This window comes from Zingiber officinale, chromosome 2A (genome assembly GCF_018446385.1).
Source record: "Zingiber officinale cultivar Zhangliang chromosome 2A, Zo_v1.1, whole genome shotgun sequence".
Taxonomy (NCBI): domain Eukaryota; kingdom Viridiplantae; phylum Streptophyta; class Magnoliopsida; order Zingiberales; family Zingiberaceae; genus Zingiber; species Zingiber officinale.
In genome coordinates this window covers 38501427-38518355 of record NC_055988.1, presented here as the reverse complement: position 1 = coordinate 38518355, position 16929 = coordinate 38501427, and the positions used below count along the sequence as shown (strand labels likewise).

General features: G+C 36.1%; 1 protein-coding gene across 3 annotated transcripts in view; it reads right to left on the bottom strand.

Moving 5' to 3' along the window:
• Positions 1-16929, bottom strand: part of LOC122041044 (alpha-mannosidase At3g26720-like) — a 105049-nt gene that overhangs the window by 10749 nt on the left and 77371 nt on the right. The window contains exon 25 of one of the 3 annotated variants that reach the window (XM_042600579.1): positions 14275-14467. The exons of 1 other annotated variant lie outside the window; for it this stretch is intronic. In XM_042600579.1, coding sequence (XP_042456513.1) covers positions 14438-14467 — 30 coding nt within the window. In that variant the 3' untranslated portion in view covers positions 14275-14437. Of the gene's footprint in view, positions 1-14274; positions 14468-16929 lie in introns of those variants that run through there. One more of the 3 variants, XM_042600578.1, reaches the window with a different exon arrangement.

The following is a 16929-nucleotide window of genomic DNA, read 5'->3' as shown; positions in this document are numbered from 1 at the left end:
AATAAGCATGTTGGCAGATTGGGATTGGTCCACTCACATGGACAATCATCTCTATTTGTTAAGTACGAATAGAGGTAAGACCGTTGCTTATGGGACAGCTTTTGTAGCTGTGAATAGAGACATACCCATAAGTTAAGGTCACCTTGATATTTGTGTCAAGATGAGATCATTTGTGTAATGATTAGAGTAAATGCACCCACCATTTACTGAATCTGCTTGAAGCCATATTAGAATTCATATGTTGAATTCAGGATTAGACATTGAGAATGTCTAGATCGAAATCTGTACGATGTTAAAATTGGTAAAAACATGCGCTCTTTTTGGTAAAGAGAATAACATCGTAGCATGTGATTCATACCACATGTGCTATGGCGACAAGAAGGGTTGTAGGAGAATGGATCCCTGCTTCTCTACTATGTGAGACCCTTGAGATTATAAGTTAATCTCGATTTTACCCTAAGTGACTATTTAGCTGTCTACTTGAAGTTCTGATCAGTGTCTGCTACTTTAGCATGTTTCCTATTGGCTATGGATGATTCGGTCTATGAAGCATAACTAGGAAAGCAACTGATTCTAGCTAAAAGAAAAATGTTAAGATTGACCTGCGACATTTATTCACTGGTACCGGTTACATTTTTAGTTCAGTACATAAAATGTAATTGTGAATAATTTGTTTGATTGGAGGTGTTGAACATGCTCTTGACATATGGTCAATATGAGGGATTAGAGATGTTCATGATGATATAAATAATTTAATCTGGGGTAAAGGCAAGTCATTTATGTCTATGATTTGTTCTATGGACATTTATGTCTCTGATTTGTTTTATGGAGCAGCTAAGTAAGGTGTGACAATCTTCTTAGCAATTGAATGCTCACTGTGCTTGCTGTCGCACGAACCATTTTCCCTAATGTATGGAATGGATGTTCTGATCTAGTCTTCGTGACTTGATTCTCATAAAGTCTGTGTGACTTATTTGGTCTTTGTGACTAAATTTTGCTCTGGTCTTCGTGACTTGATCCTCATAAAGTCTTCGTGACTTATTTGGTCTTTGTGACTAATTTCGCTCCAGTCTTCGTAACTTGATCACCTTGTAGTCTATGTGACTGACATGGTCTATGTGACCATATGGATTGACTTGAACGAGTGGGAGATGTTGGGCGTTATACTTGGCAGACGAAAGGGTTCGTCCCTTTCGCTGCCGCAAACGGCAGTTTGCTGGAAACGCCAAGGAGACGAAGGGGCGTCCTTTCCCCTTCGTCTTCCTCAGCCTTCTTATAAAAGGCGTCCAAGGCAATCAGAGAGGGTAGAGGTTGATGCGAAGGTAATCAGTGAGTAGAGGCGTGAGGTGATCAGTGAGCAAAGAGAGAACGGCTAGGGACGGGATTTGGTTTGTGGAAGAGTCCGAGAAGGTTCCGTGTGGTGATCTTCTCGGCGACAGCAGCAGCGACGTCTCCGGCGGTTCATCGGCGACTTCATCGACCGGCGTCTTCGGTTGCGGTTCTTCGGGAGATCAATGTGAGTGTTTATGGTTTCCGCATTATTATTTTAATTACTTCGTTTAAGTTTTCATGCTCTCAAAACTACCAACATATATATATATATATATATATATATATATATATATATATATATATATATATATATATATATATATATATAACACAAAAATTCTTTACCGTATCTTAGGATCTAGTGAACGTAAGGCATAACATAACACTAGCAAATTACATTTGGATGTTAGGTCATTGTGAATGTATTCTTGTTGATATTATTTCATAGACTTATATAGTGGATAAGGGTTTTGGCCTAATAGATAACGTGGGCAATATAAATTGGTTTTTCTCCTTAACTATTCAATGGTCATAGTGGTAAAGATCAACTCAGACTACCTTTGGTAGTCACATTCATGTAGAGCGTGCATGTGGTGTCACCCACTTAATGACTTTTCTAAATTATGATAAGAGTAATTGTGATGTTTATAAATATGAATTTTGCATACTATCTTTTGGTTGTGTAGATGTTTCTAGTTCAGTAGGTATCGAGGAAATAGTTGTGCAATCGTTGTGGGTTCCATGCAATGCCTTTAACCATGGAGACTTTGATCCGGACACTACCTTATAAGGGGCATGTCAATTTAGTTGGTATCAAAGCACATTGATTTTGTTTGAATTTCACAATAAAAGTGTGCTTTCAATTGGAGAAAACAATTACCACTCCTATTGCAAACCCAAAAAGCAATCTACATGAATGTTTCAAGATCATGGGTTGATAATGTCTTAGCAGTCCTGCTCTAACTTAATGGCAAATCATTTTCTTAGGAACTTGATAAGATGTGAAGGAAATGGATTGAAGGTAATCGTAGGCTTGCATTTCAAAAGCATCAGCTTATGAACATTCTAAGTCATATTTCAAGTATAGTGATAGGCATAAATGATATAATAATACAGAACACTGATTCAATTTTTAAAAGTGTTTCTGTATCTTAGAAGTTTCCCTTGAACAATGCAATGGCGATAATGAAAATGCAGTTTTACATGTTGGCATGTGTTGCCAGCAACAAGAAAAATCCATTTGAATACTTGGAAAGATTTTGTACCTAAGTGGAAAAGGAGAAACATATTACGATCGACATTGTTGTGGGGTTACCCAAAGCATGAAAGGGGCATAATTCGATTTGGGTGATCGTTGATCGATTAACCAAGTTCGTCCATTTTCCCATGGACTCGCTAGACTGACTCTTTGGATCACTGGACGAAATTTCCAATAAGTTATGTGTATAGAACTTCGTTTTGTGCAAGATTTCATTGAGACACACAGACAGCCAGAGCACACCATTTAGACACTAGAAGATTTGCTTACAACATGTGGGATGGACTTCGACAATAGTTGGAAAGATCATCTACATCTAGTGGATTCACCTATGGGAACGGATCGCAATATTAGCATAGCGGAAGCATGATCGATTCATAACTCACAAAACACTAATTATTTACTTTAGAAGTAAATCATGAAGTGTATAAAGGATTCCAGACCGTTATAGACTATTCGCGATACTAGAATGGACTAGTATATGGGTATACTACTTAGTTGTTAGCCTTAGATGAAGATGCCTTAGTATTACAATTGGAATAGTAAATTTGGGGGACCAAATTTTTATTAGTGGGAGAGAATGTGAGATACGACAATTTAATAATAAGAATATAAAAATAAAAATAACTTTGTAGAATTTTTTAGAAATTTTTTGGAATTTTTCGGGATTTAAACCAGTCGTATGACACGTCTAAGGGGATGAATATTAGGGTTTATGAAAACTTGTTTGGGTACTCTATTTAAGTTGGGAGTTGATTGGAATAATTAAGATAAGGTTTTAATTAAAACCCTAAGTTGGATTCTTCTCCCCCTACTATTTTCGCCCGATTCCTTCTTCCTCTCCCGATTCCACCACCACCCGCCCTACCCCCTATGCGCCATCATCGATCACCGTCGACCCCGCTGCGCCACCATCAATCCAAAGCCACCCTCCTCATGGCCACCTCCCGATCCTTTCCCCACCAACCTCGAGAGGTGTTAGCCGCCCCCTTCCGTGTGAGTCTAGCGTGGCGACAACACAGCTACTGCCCCCTCCGGCCATGCCAATCCGCTGTCGGCCATGTGGGAGCTGCCATCGCCATCTCCCTTCCTCTCTCGTGATTCCATCGCATCTTTGGAACCGTTAGTGCTTGATCAGTTGGTGCCACCATCGCCGTCACACCTCCTACCTATTCCGGACTGAGGGGTCACCACCAGTTGCCGTGGGCTATCGCTAGAGGGTTGGGACATCACTGGAGAGTCAAGGTTGTCGTTTTCTTCCACGACGACCATCGCGGGCAACTGTTGCTGCTGCCACAGTGAGATCATCATTGTTTGAACCACCTGATCCTGTCTCTTGCTTATGTGGACAACAATGGACCATCGCCGGAGATGAGGATAAGTCGTAGGGTAACGAATTTCGTTACCTAATTAGATCCTTTCATTTAGCTTAATTAAATGTTGTTAAGAATTTTTTTAGTTAAATGATTCATGATACTTAATTAAGGTGATAAGAGATTCATGGATATATTAGTTAACCATGGATTGGGATTATTGGATGAATTTGTGAGAATTAGGGTGATGTGGGCTAGACCTAATTCAATAAAGGTATTGGGTTGATTGAAATTAATCAATAATTAGGGTTAACTAATGATCATTTTGATTAGGGTTACCCAATTGATTTTGGGATTTAGGATTAGTTGGTTGATGCATGATGAAATTAGCTAAACTGTACATTTTGTTGCAAGACTCTAATACGAGACGAGCGTCTCGCCGTGGGAACTATTTGACAAAAGCTATATTAGATTTAGAGGTAGATACTTTTTGACTTATTTCTTAAGATCTTTGATCTTAGTGCATGACTTATGATTTAATTGATAGTTTTATTACCTTGACTCTATTCATATTATTACTTGAGCTTAATACTTCTTTTGCTTGACCTTAAAGATGACCCATTTTATATGTATGCAATCTCATTTTTCTTCATGCTTGATTTTGTTTTATATGTATGATATTACCATACAATACCATAGTGTAGGATGTTGGATATCTTGTTAGACCCTTAGTTGATGATTTGAGTTTATGCTTATTGTTAAGACGATCATATCATAGTGTACGATATCGAGTATCCTACTAGACCCTTGTTTGTTATATAAGCTCATGCCTATATATTAGTAAGATTATACCGTAGTATAAAATATCGAGTATCCTACTAATCCTTTGTTTGTTATGTAGGCTCATGTTTATACATTAGTAAAATTATACCATAGTATAAGATATCGAGTATCATACTAAACCTTTGATTGTTATTTAGGCTCATGCCTATGCGTTAGGGAGGTCAGACCATAAAGTGTAGAGTACTATCCTTGGATGGATTGTTACTACTTATTCTGCTATCATGGCTTTATATACTCATATATTCTGTCTGACTACAGGACTATCCGTGGTACAACGTTCTCCTACAGACAGTAACTATTTACATACCCTAACTGCTCACGGGAGCATCCATGGTAGAGCATTCTCCCGCAGCCAATGGTTGAGGAGCTAGATAGTTATCTCATCCTGTCCGCCCACGGGACCATTAGTAGTAGAGCGTTCTCCTGTAGACAGTGACTAATTATATACCCTGACTGCCCACTAGACTCATTCGTGGTAGCATATTGTTTCGCTAGTCAGGAATTGTTATTTGCTGGTTATACATTTGTTTGTGCAGGGTTTGGACATATAGTATATACTCCCAATTCATTGGTTATACCTGGTTGAGTAAGTTAGTGGAGGGTTATGTGGTTGTTTTATGTTTTTGTTAGTAGTTGATTATACTGATACTCTTACTTATGTAGTAAGTATGCTACCTAAGACTGTATTTCCTTTGATCTCCTTACACTATATCGATCATGCACTATCTGTCTTATACCCGCTGACTATTTTGTACTCACTACCCTTTGCTTTATCTTTTATTTTCAGGTTTAGCAGGTAGAGGATGTGTCGTGCCGCTCGGAGGTCCTAACTGCCAGCCCACATCACACTCGAGATAGTGTTTTCCATATTATGTCTTGTTGCTTTGTAGTTGCATTTTGGTTTTGTTTGTGGATTTTAATCTTGTGGTGTATTTGTATTTATTGTGTTAAGTCGTGTCGATACGCAAGCACTTTGTGTTTTCATGTTGTGAGTGGATTGTGTAAATCCCTCTATCTTCCACTGTGTTTGATTCCAACAGTGTGGACTGTAGATGCTATACTTGTACTTCCTTGTGATATTATATCCAGATTCTACACGTTGTCATAAGAGGGGATATGTTGTCCATTTGTCGAGCAGGAACTCCTCCAAGGCGTGACAATTTTGAGTTTTACAACAATAATACATTAGAAGAGCACAATAATTTACACAAAGCAACAACTAACAGTATAATAAATTTGATATTCAAAAAGTTATACCAATAATTAAAGATCTTTAAATGAGTTTGGCTTTGATATATTATGCATCATGTAGTTCAATCCGAATCAAAAGTTATAGTATCTCAAAGTTATAACTTGTAGTTGTAGCAGCTACAAATTTGTAACTGCAACAATGTGTTGTTGCTGCAACGAATTCGTAACAACAACAACGTTGTTGATTTTCGAAAGACCAACAACAACGTTGTTGATCTTCGAAAGACCAACAACAACGTTGTTGCTGACTTAAATTTAAGATACCATCAAATCGAAGATCTCTGAACGACCTTTGATTTGATATATTGTGCGTCTCGTAATTTAATCCTAGTCAAAAGTTATGATCTTTTGAAGAACAATAAAAGCAACAACACAATACATCGTGTTGTTGCTTTTTCGAAATCAGCAACAAGCTGTTGCTGACTTAAATTTTGAGAAATCATGTATTGCTGATATTACTGCTCTTCAAAAGATCATAATTTTTAACTACGATTAAACCAGGACACACAATATACCAAATCGAAGCTCGTTCAGAGATCTTCGATTTGATATATTGTGTCCCGTGGTTCAATCTCAGTAAAAAATTATTCTCTCAAAAATTAAGTTACAAACAACATTGTTGCTTGAGATCTTCGATTTGATATATTATGCGTTTCATGGTTTAATCTTAGTTAAAAGTTATAATCGCTTAAAGTTTAAGTCAGCAACATAATGTTACTGATTTTAAAAACCAGCAACAACGTATTACTGACTTAAATTTTGAAAAATCATAACTTTCGGCTTTCAGAAATCAGCAATAGTGTTGCTAATTTTCGAAAATTGGCAACATGGTGTTGCCAATTTTCATAAATCAGCAACACGGTGTTGCTGATTTTCCGTATTGCTAATTTCTGGAAACCAATAACACAAGTGTTATCAATTTATCTTATGGCCTTGTTTATTATTTTTAATGTGTTATGTTGAAACTGTATATAATATCTGAAGATAATCTAGTGTGTGATTTAACTTTTCAATCAATAATCTTCAACATTCTCTATGAACTCCTTAAGATAAACAAATTATTCGAAAGATAATACAACCAATCTTTTTTCGATAAACAGATAAAAAGACACAGGACATCGATTACTGATCTCAAACACAGACCAACATCAATAATTAGACTAAACAATACAATGAAGATGGCCATTACACAAGTATGAAAAGAAAATGAATTTTTAGGAGCAATTAGGGACTCAGAACTTCCTTGAAAAGGTATCTGCTCAGGCTGTTTGGATCAGCTCTAGAATTAATAAGAAAAATCATCTCAGCCTTGTTAGAGTCAACTCTCCTTGGGCGAAGCCGCGAAATGTTTCACTAAAGGGTTAGGACTAACCATGAGGTCAATCCACTAGCATGCAGTTGAGATTTTAGAATTGAAAGGCACCTCACAACCGAGAAGGTTTCATTGAGACACATTGCTTGGGTCTTCAACTGAGACTAGAGTGGCTTCTGCGGAGAGGAACAAGTATTAAAAGAAAGTCCTTGATATTCTACTTAACATTTGTTTAGCAATAAACTCTGAAAATAGTATAATAACAATAGAATAACTTCAAAGGAAAAAAGTAATTGATAGATAATAAGTTGCAAAACATAGAACTTTAGAAGCTCAAATGAGAACTTCCACCCAGCCATCACTTTCTTCTCTTGTCCTTTAATCAAATCATATTACAAGTCAATGTCCTCAATCTCCACATATTCTTCACACCCTTCTTCCTCAAGCTTCTCAATTCCCATTTTCATGATCCTTCTTCACCCTTCTCATCTTTATGTATCTTCTCGACAATTTCCGGCACTTTAGCACCACCAAGCTCGTCCTTTTGGCTAAGATCTTTTCTCCTCCTCCGACTCATCAAACCCACAACCATTCGAATCAGTACTCGCCTTCGGAATATCGACGTCCTTCCCCTTTGTGTCCGAGTCGACCCAACTAGAGTTTTTCAAATCGTCCATCATTGCCGCCTCAACCATCTCCCCATTATGGTCATTTCCACCAAAGGAGGCTCTTTTACGGTGCTCCTCGGGTGAATCTAACGTAAAGTAGTTGAGCATGATGGCTCCATCGCCGAAGTCGTGCTCATGCGAGGGTTTCCAATCGTCCTCACCGGCATCAGAGTCCATCAGGATCTCCCAATGGCGGAACTCAAGATGGCCTTCCATGGCGAGCGTAGCGCTCAAGAGTAGAAAGACGAGGCAAAGGAGGAGATCGAGAGAGAACGAGGGCAACATAGTGTTGTAGTGTTGATTTTCAAATGAACAATAATAGATGAGGGAGGAGGGTGAAATGGGAAATAAACTCAGCAAATCTACGTTGTTTGGACAATTCCAAAACCAAGTACTGAAATAGGGAAAACGTAAAACCACGTACATGTTTTGGTGAATTGCCAGGTTTTCATTATTAATGATATAATTTTATATGAAATACATGTATATTTTTATGGGATTCAGTAATTGTGAATAAAATTTGTTTATGAGTATTTGTAAGAAATTTAAACAATAAATATTTTATTTCTTGTATTTTGTTTGATAAAACAAAAATAAAATTCTTGAATGTAATAAAATAGAATTTTATCACATGGTTTTAATTTAGTAACTATGATTATTAAATTATTAAAATGAAACAACAACAATAATCAAGTCTTATCCCACTAGGTGGGGTCGGTTATATGCATCCTTTTACGCCATTGAGTTTTATCTCCTACTATATCACCATCTATATTTAAATAAATTTTATCTTATTTTATTATTGCTAATTAAGTCTTTATTGATCTTCTTCATCCTCGTTTGATAGGTGTGTTTGTCGTAGTTTCATATCGCTTAATTGGAGTATTTATTGGTCGTCTAAATACATACGCGTACCATCTTAAACGTCTCTTGAAGTTTTTCTTCAATAGATGCAACTCCAACTTTCTCTCTAATGCTCTCATTTATTATTCTGTCCATCCTCGTATGTCTACACATCCATCTTAAAATCTTCATCTCTGCAACTCTCATCTTCTGCTCATGTGCTCGGGTCATACACCAACATTCAACTCTATATAACATAACAGGTCTAACTGCGGTTTTATAGAACTTTCCTTTAAAGTTTAGATGTCCTTTACAGTCATATAAAACACCCGACTTTTTTCTCTATTTCAACTATCCTACTTGTGTTCTATGTAAGATATCACTCTCAATCCCTCTATCGTTTTACAAAAATAACCTTAAATATTTAAGGGGCCGTTTGGTTGGGTCGTTTTCTATTTTCATTTTCTTTTTTTTTGGAAATTACTGTTTGTTTTGTGTTTTCCATTTCCATTTTCTGGAAAATGAGAACTCATTTTCTAAGAAAACAGAAAATAACATAATATCATTTTCTAGAGAAAATGGAAAACGCGCACAGAAAAATAGAAAACGGGAAAACGCGGCGTAACCTTGCGTTTCTGTCCTAAGCCCTAGTTTCTTCTCTCCACTCTCATTTTCCTCCCGAGCCCCTCTCCCGTGGTCTAGCTCCCTATCGCCGCCACCCATCCCTCTTCTTCCCCTCTCCACCGACGCCCCTCTACCACTGCCAGATTCACCACCGCCTCTTTCATCCTTTTCCTCCCTTCCTTCTTTCCTTGTAGCGACCACACAGCTCGTCGCCTTCCCTAACCTCGCGCTGAGAACGCACCCCTGGTCATCCCCGTCGTCGTCGTCGCCCTCTGCGCCATCGGGCTAGGGTTCTTCTCTGAGTCCGCCCCGCTGCCCTCCCTCTCCGATCGTCTCGTCATCCCTGTCGTCGCCGCCCTCTGCGCCATCGGGCTAGGGTTCTTCTCTGAGTCTGCCCCGCTGCCCTCCCTCTCCGATCCAGAAGCCACCTTCTCGTTCTAAAAGCTCCAGACATCTTTGGTTTGGATTCGTAAGATTCATCATTTCCTTCCTCCTTTTTCAGTTGATCTTTGTATTTGGATGAAGTATGGAATTTGAAATGAATAGAAATTTTGAAGAAGAAGTATATTTGACCTAATCTTGAATGCTCAAGTCTGTAGCTGTGCCACAATCTAACAGAAGCGTGATCAATGTGTGTTCTAACAAAAGCATGATTTTTTAATTTGTAATTTCTCACTAGTTAGTTTTATTATCTCCTTTTTTTTCCTATACAGTTGTTCAGATTGAGGTTGTTTGATGGCAATTGGTTTTTCATTTTGTTCAATTTGAGAAATGTGGGAATTTTCAAGGAGAGGACATAAAAATGTTGTATTTTTATACTTATAAAATGGCTATGATTATATAATAATTTTTTTTACAAAAATAGATGGAAAGTTGTGTTCTTTATGTTGGAGTCAACCATTAGAATTGTTAGAATATGTAGGTTTAGTCTCACAAACTATATCTAGTCATTATGAATTACATTGGAGTTCATAAATCTATTTGTGATTATTCTCTTTTTACTTGAATAAAACAATGCATATCACAAGTACCATTGTCTATTGCAACTCAATCTCAGGGCCTTGTTTTCTCTACATTGGGGCATCAACTTACTAGATGAAAAGGTTAAAACTTGGATGTACATTCCAATTTTTTTCTCTACATGCTTGTAACTTGCTTAGGGTATTGCTTTGGGTATTACATTTTCTAATATATGTTGCTCTACATTTTTATGTCGCCTTTAATATTGGCAATTTTTAGAGATTACATTATGGGAGGGCATAATCCAAGTATCGAAATTGAGAAGTATGATTGGTCAAAGACAAATGTTGCCATGTTTGTCGATATCATTTATGAAAAAGTGAAGCACAATAAGCTACAAACATCTACCTTCACTAATACGGTTTGGGAGGAGATCAACAAAGAATTATATCAGGTTACGAACAAGAATTATGGTGTAGAAAGGCTCAAAGGTAAATGGAATCGTCTACGCACAAGACAACGTCTTTTTGCAGCATTGCTTGCGCATACTGGTGTGACAATGGATCCTGACACCAATAAAGTGAATGCTCCAGAGGAAGTGTGGGCAGAATTTTATCTGGTAAATACTTATATCTAATCAAATATATAATTTTATTGTATGTTTATGTATAATAAAATGCATTTTTTTGTAATCAATGGAACAGAAAAATAAAAAGGAGTATAAGTCAATACGAAAGGAAGGATGTGATCATTTTCACATTCTTAGTGAAATTTTCGGCGGGACAACTGCAACTGGTGATATGCATAGAGCTTCTACTCAATTACCTCCCACATCTGATGAAGAGAGAGAGCTCGAAGAAGCATTTATTAACAGAGGTGTCAGCTCATATGTTGAAGTTGTCGATGACGAGAATGAGGACGTTGGAGGGGAACCTAACAATCGCCGACGTCGTAGTACAGAATCAACTGAGAGTCATCGACGTAAAGATCCTAAGCGTTCAAAAACTGAAAAATATGATGCTTATATGGACAAGTGGAGTGATACCTTGCAACACCTGAGTCAAGAATCTATTGCTAGGCAAAAATACCTGGATTTGAGGGCTGCTAAGTTAGAACGCGAACAAGAAATTTCTTCCTCTACTGGAACGAGCGGGTTCAGTGATCCTTACTCTATAGATATGTGCATGCAGGTTTTAAATCAGATGGATGACTTATCAAACCAAGTGTACACAAAAGCTACAGAAGCTTTCGGTAAACCTTGGCTACGAGAGGTTTTCATGAAAATTCCATCAAATAGGAGAGATGGATGGTTGGATTGCCTCAATCTCGACCGTGTGTAGGGTCATATGTTGACAAGTTCATGGGGATTGCTTTTATTACCTAGCCGTAGACTTTTTAAGTAATGATGATTTTTGATTTTGTGACTTGAATGTGTAAGACATATTTGCTATTTTGTGGATTGAATGTTTAAGACATATTTGATATTTTGAAATTTAATGTTGATGACTATGTCATGCTTTTTAAATTTTAATTGTTTATTGATTTGCCTCAATTCATAATTAATTTTATACATGTGTGCTGAGTTTAATATCGATTTATTGCAGATCATGTCAAACTCTGATGATGAATCTGATGACTATGATGAATTAGGCCCAGATATCAATTTGCTTCTTATTTTGAGCCATGCAAATGATTTTTTTCATGAAATGACTCAGTTTCATAGATCTATTGATCGGATGCCTTGTCGAACGTCATCTCTTACTGGGAGGATGTATATTCAAGAAATACTTGATGGGCACCCTCAAGTTTGCTTTGATAATTTTCGTATGTCGAAACATGTGTTCATGAATTTTTGTAGGACATTAAAAGAGATGAATCTATTACAAGATGGAAAGAAAGTTACTGTTGAAGAAGGTGTCGCTATGTTCTTACTAATCATCGGGCACAACACACGACATCGAATATGTGCAGATCGATTTCAACATTCATTGTACACTTGTAGCAAGTGGTTCAAACGAGTTTTACGAGCTGTTTGTACATTGGGCACACATATTATTCGACCATATGAACACAATGGCGTCCATCCTCGCATATTGCATAATCTAAAGTGGTTTCCATATTTTAAGGTATATATTTTACCCTAATGTATCTAGTTACATTAACAACATATCTTTACTAAGACATTGTGTATTTTTAGAATTGTCTTGGAGCTATTGATGGAACTCACGTATCGGCATGGGCACCGACATCAATTCAAACATCTTTTCGTGGTAGAAAGGTTATTGTCACACAAAATGTGATGCTTGTATGCGATTTCGATATGCTTTTTACATTTGTGTATACGGGCTGGGAGGGGACAGCAAATGATTCAAGGGTGTTCATAGACGCTTTGACTAGGCATGAAAATCATTTTCCTAAACCTTGCGGTGGTAAGTAATAGAAAAAATTCTCTATATATATTCATTTATGTAGGTATTTTACATTATTAATTAATATGATAATACTATCACAGATCAATTTTATTTGGTTGATTCTGGTTACCCAAATATGCCGGGGTTTCTTGCTCCGTATCGAGGTCAACGCTATCACTTGAGAGATTATCGACGGCAAGGCAGACCAAGGGGGAAGGAAGAGTTGTTCAATTATAGGCATAGCACATGTCGTAATATTATTGAGCGATGCATTGGGGTGCTTAAGGCAAGGTTTCGAATTTTAAAGGATATGCCAAACTATCCAATTACTAGCCAAAGATTAATTCCACTTGCATGTTGTGCGGTGCATAATTTCATACGTCGGCATCATGCAATGGATAATTTATTTATAGAGTATTCATCTGAAGATATGCTCATGTCTGGAGTTGAAGATAGTTTTGGTGATCAAGAGCCGATTCCAATTGATCCAAGCCAAACAGCTCAGATGGGACACATACGTGATGACATTGCAAGCCATATGTGGAATGATTATGTGGAGCATCATCCGTAATTAGCTAATGTCTGGTTTCAGCCTTTTATGGCTCTTGATTTTGTTATGAATGACTGTTATAATTGGCTGTTTTTTGTTTTTGAATTTTGGTTGGGAAGCATTTTGTTACAATCTGTAATTAGCTCAGATGGGAAGCTTGTTGTTACAATCTGTGGCTCTTGATTTTTGTGAAGGAATAGAAAAGAAAGTTGTTGTTACAATCTGTGGACTTTCTTTGAGACCTACAAATTTGAAAATTAATGTCTCAAGTACATAGCATATGTGAGAGGAGTTTGGAACTCTGAATGTTGTGAGGATTGCTGCATATGAACTCTGAATGTTGTGAGGATTGCTGCATATGTTCTTTTTTGCTTATATGATCCTTACTTTTTTTATTTTCTTTTTTGCTGCATAGTTCCCCTCCTCCTCTAGTCATTAAGGTAACAAGCAGTCTTGTTGAAATGATTCAACTTGTGACATCTTATTTCAGAGGTATTGATCTAACTGAGGCATTGCGGCTCCAGATGGAAGTTCAGAAACGCCTTCATGAACAACTACAGGTATCTTTTATAGTTGAGTTATGAGCATGCTCTTCTATTGTTTTATTTCTTTTTTGTATCTTTAACATGATCCAGGCCATAAATTTATGGAATTTTATTTGGTATTTTTCTTAACAAACAATTGTTAATGAATGTTGCGTGATTGTTGATTTCACATCTAACTTCAAAAAACAAGCAGCAGCCTCAAGCGTTAAACTGTATTTGTCCCAATTATTCTTGTTCAACTCACAGCTGTATCGTCAGTAATATTTTTTGTATTCTGTACCAGCAACAGCTAATGCAAGTCAGAATTGATTTTCAACAGATTCAGAGAAATCTACAACTCAGAATTGAGGAGCAAGGGAAGTACCTGCAAGTGATGTTTGAGCAGCAATGCAAGTCAACCATGAACAAATTCAACACTCTTTCCACTGCATAAGAGCCATCAAGTGTATGTTCTGATCCGATTGACATGGCTGCGAAGACCGATACCTCCATAAATTCAAAGGGAGCAGAAAGTTCCAAGCAAACAGCTACCAAAAGGAAGATGCCAGAGCTTGATCCTTCAAATCCAAGTAATGCAGATGCTATCATCGGGTGTAGATTTTTCAGTCTCACCTTGAGATGGTGGCAGGTTTTGGGAAAACCATTTCAAGTTGTTGTATAAGGTGGCAATGTCGCATTGTGCAGGATGAAGACTAGTCTTTTTTGTTCAAGACAATTATGTCATAAAATATGTTGACTGGAGATATTTATTCCTTCAATAAAAGTGTTAATGCAATGAGTTGTGCGTTTATGAAAGAATCATTTGATGTTTTGAATTTGGATTCTATGTTTAAGGGTTAATTTGACTGGAGATAATTATCATAGCTTTGTTGCGCGTGTTAAAACCTTGCTCTTTTCTGTGTTACTCTTTGCCGTAAGCGTCTACACATCAATGTTAGAAGATGTGTGTGTCTGTTTGTTTGTAAATAAATTTACAACAATAACTAGACATCAATAACACTTAATAGTTATAAACGAAATAAATATATGATCTTTGCAGAGCAAGTGGTGCATTGAAGGGCATTGTAAAATTCTCAGATATAAGTATAAACAATTAGAAAGATCAAATCCAGGAAAGCAACCTAAACATAAATCTAGTTTAAAAAACTTAAATCTAGTATAAAATAACATTCATATATAAATCTATTTTTTTTCCATATAAGCATACCAAACGCATTTTCCAGTTTTCTTTTCTAGAAAATAGAATTACTGTATATCATACCAAACACATTTTCTGTTTTCTAAAAACAGAAACAGAAAATAGGAAAACAGAAATAGAAAATAGAAAACAGAAAATAGAAAATATTTTCCAAACCAAACGCCCCCTAAAGCTCTCAATTTCGGGCAACTCGTCATCTCCTATCTTAACAATCGTCTCATTACATCTAATATTATTAAACTTAAATTCCATATATACTGTTTTTATTCTACTAAGACTAAAATCTTTCCCTTCTAGTATTTTCCATCAAGATTCTAGTTTAGCATTTACTCCAACGTGTTTCATCTACCAAAACAATATCATTTGCAAACATACATCACGGTACTGTATCTTGAATGTGTGTAATGAGTTCATCCATAATTAGTATAAAAGGATACAGACTTAAATAAACTTAAGTCCCTATCTTAGGGATTATGAAAGAAAAATAAAATTAACATTTTCAAATTTTGAGATGTAAAATATTATATTGTAGGCTTAAATTAGATTTTAAATTTTATAATTAAATTTATTTATTTTTTATAAGTATAATTTTAAAAAAAATAGAAACTATAGAATTCCTAGAATTTAACTCAATCAAACTTTTAATTTTAGATTCAAGATTTTTCTAATAAAATTAAATTTGAAATTGAAAAATTTTTATAGTTTCAAATTGAACTTTATACAGTTATTTTTTTAAAGTAATTTGTCCAATTAGTTTATCATATTTCTTAACTGATTTTTCACCAAAATAACTTATTTTTATTTTATTTAATAAAATCTATGTAATTAAAATATAATGTCAAACTTTAAATGTGTTTTGACTTTGAAGCAAAGTTAAAAGAAGAAAAAAATGAATAAAATACTGGGCTCACTCCTAGTTTTTTCATTGTTTGCTGACAGAATCCTATAATGAAAACACAAAAAAAAATATTTATCGATTTTAGAAATCAAATTTTACATTATTTAATCTTTTATATTTTAAATTATTTTTTTTAATACTAATTAATATTTTCAATTTTAAGGTTTGAATAAAAGCCAAATTAGATCCAGCCCACCAAATGGACATACTAATTAGAATATAGTAAGTTCAAATCGAATCCAATTTGAATTTATTTTGATTAGGTTAGAAGTGAACCAAATTTATACATATGATAGTGAGGTTCGTATTTAATTTAGTAGTATTTTTAAAAGATTAAGAATTATTATATAATTCCTATTTCTTTTTTTACCTCTCCACTCTCTTTTTTTCTCCCGAACCTCTTGATCCTTCATCCTTTCTCTCGTAGCCCACTCACTGCCACCATCAAACATCGCTCATTGCAACTGACACCACCTTCCGTCAACTCCGTGCCCCTCAAGTAGCACCGGCCTACCTTCACCACTCGTCTCCCTTCACGTAGCACAGCTTCTCGTCTGCTGCTCAACCCTAATTAGCTCGCCACTATCATTCGTTCCTAGATAGTTCCTCTTCTCCTCTTCTTCTTCCCTCTCTTTTATTTCTCTTGGTTTTTGTTAGCTCTAGTGTCGAATCCATTGTCGTGCTAGTCAATGGCCGAGATGGAAAATTTTGCCCATGTCACCCTACATGTCACGATACTTTAAACCATGAGTAGGATAACCTATGTAAAACTCAAAACCCAAAAAACATCCAAATTAAAATAAATCATATAGTTCATTAGTGAATTCAAGTTGTAGTGCTCGAAACCAATCCCCGCTAACTCTATGCATAATTAGAGTAAGTTACAATGTCTAACTTAAATAATGTAGGTTTATTAACAATAA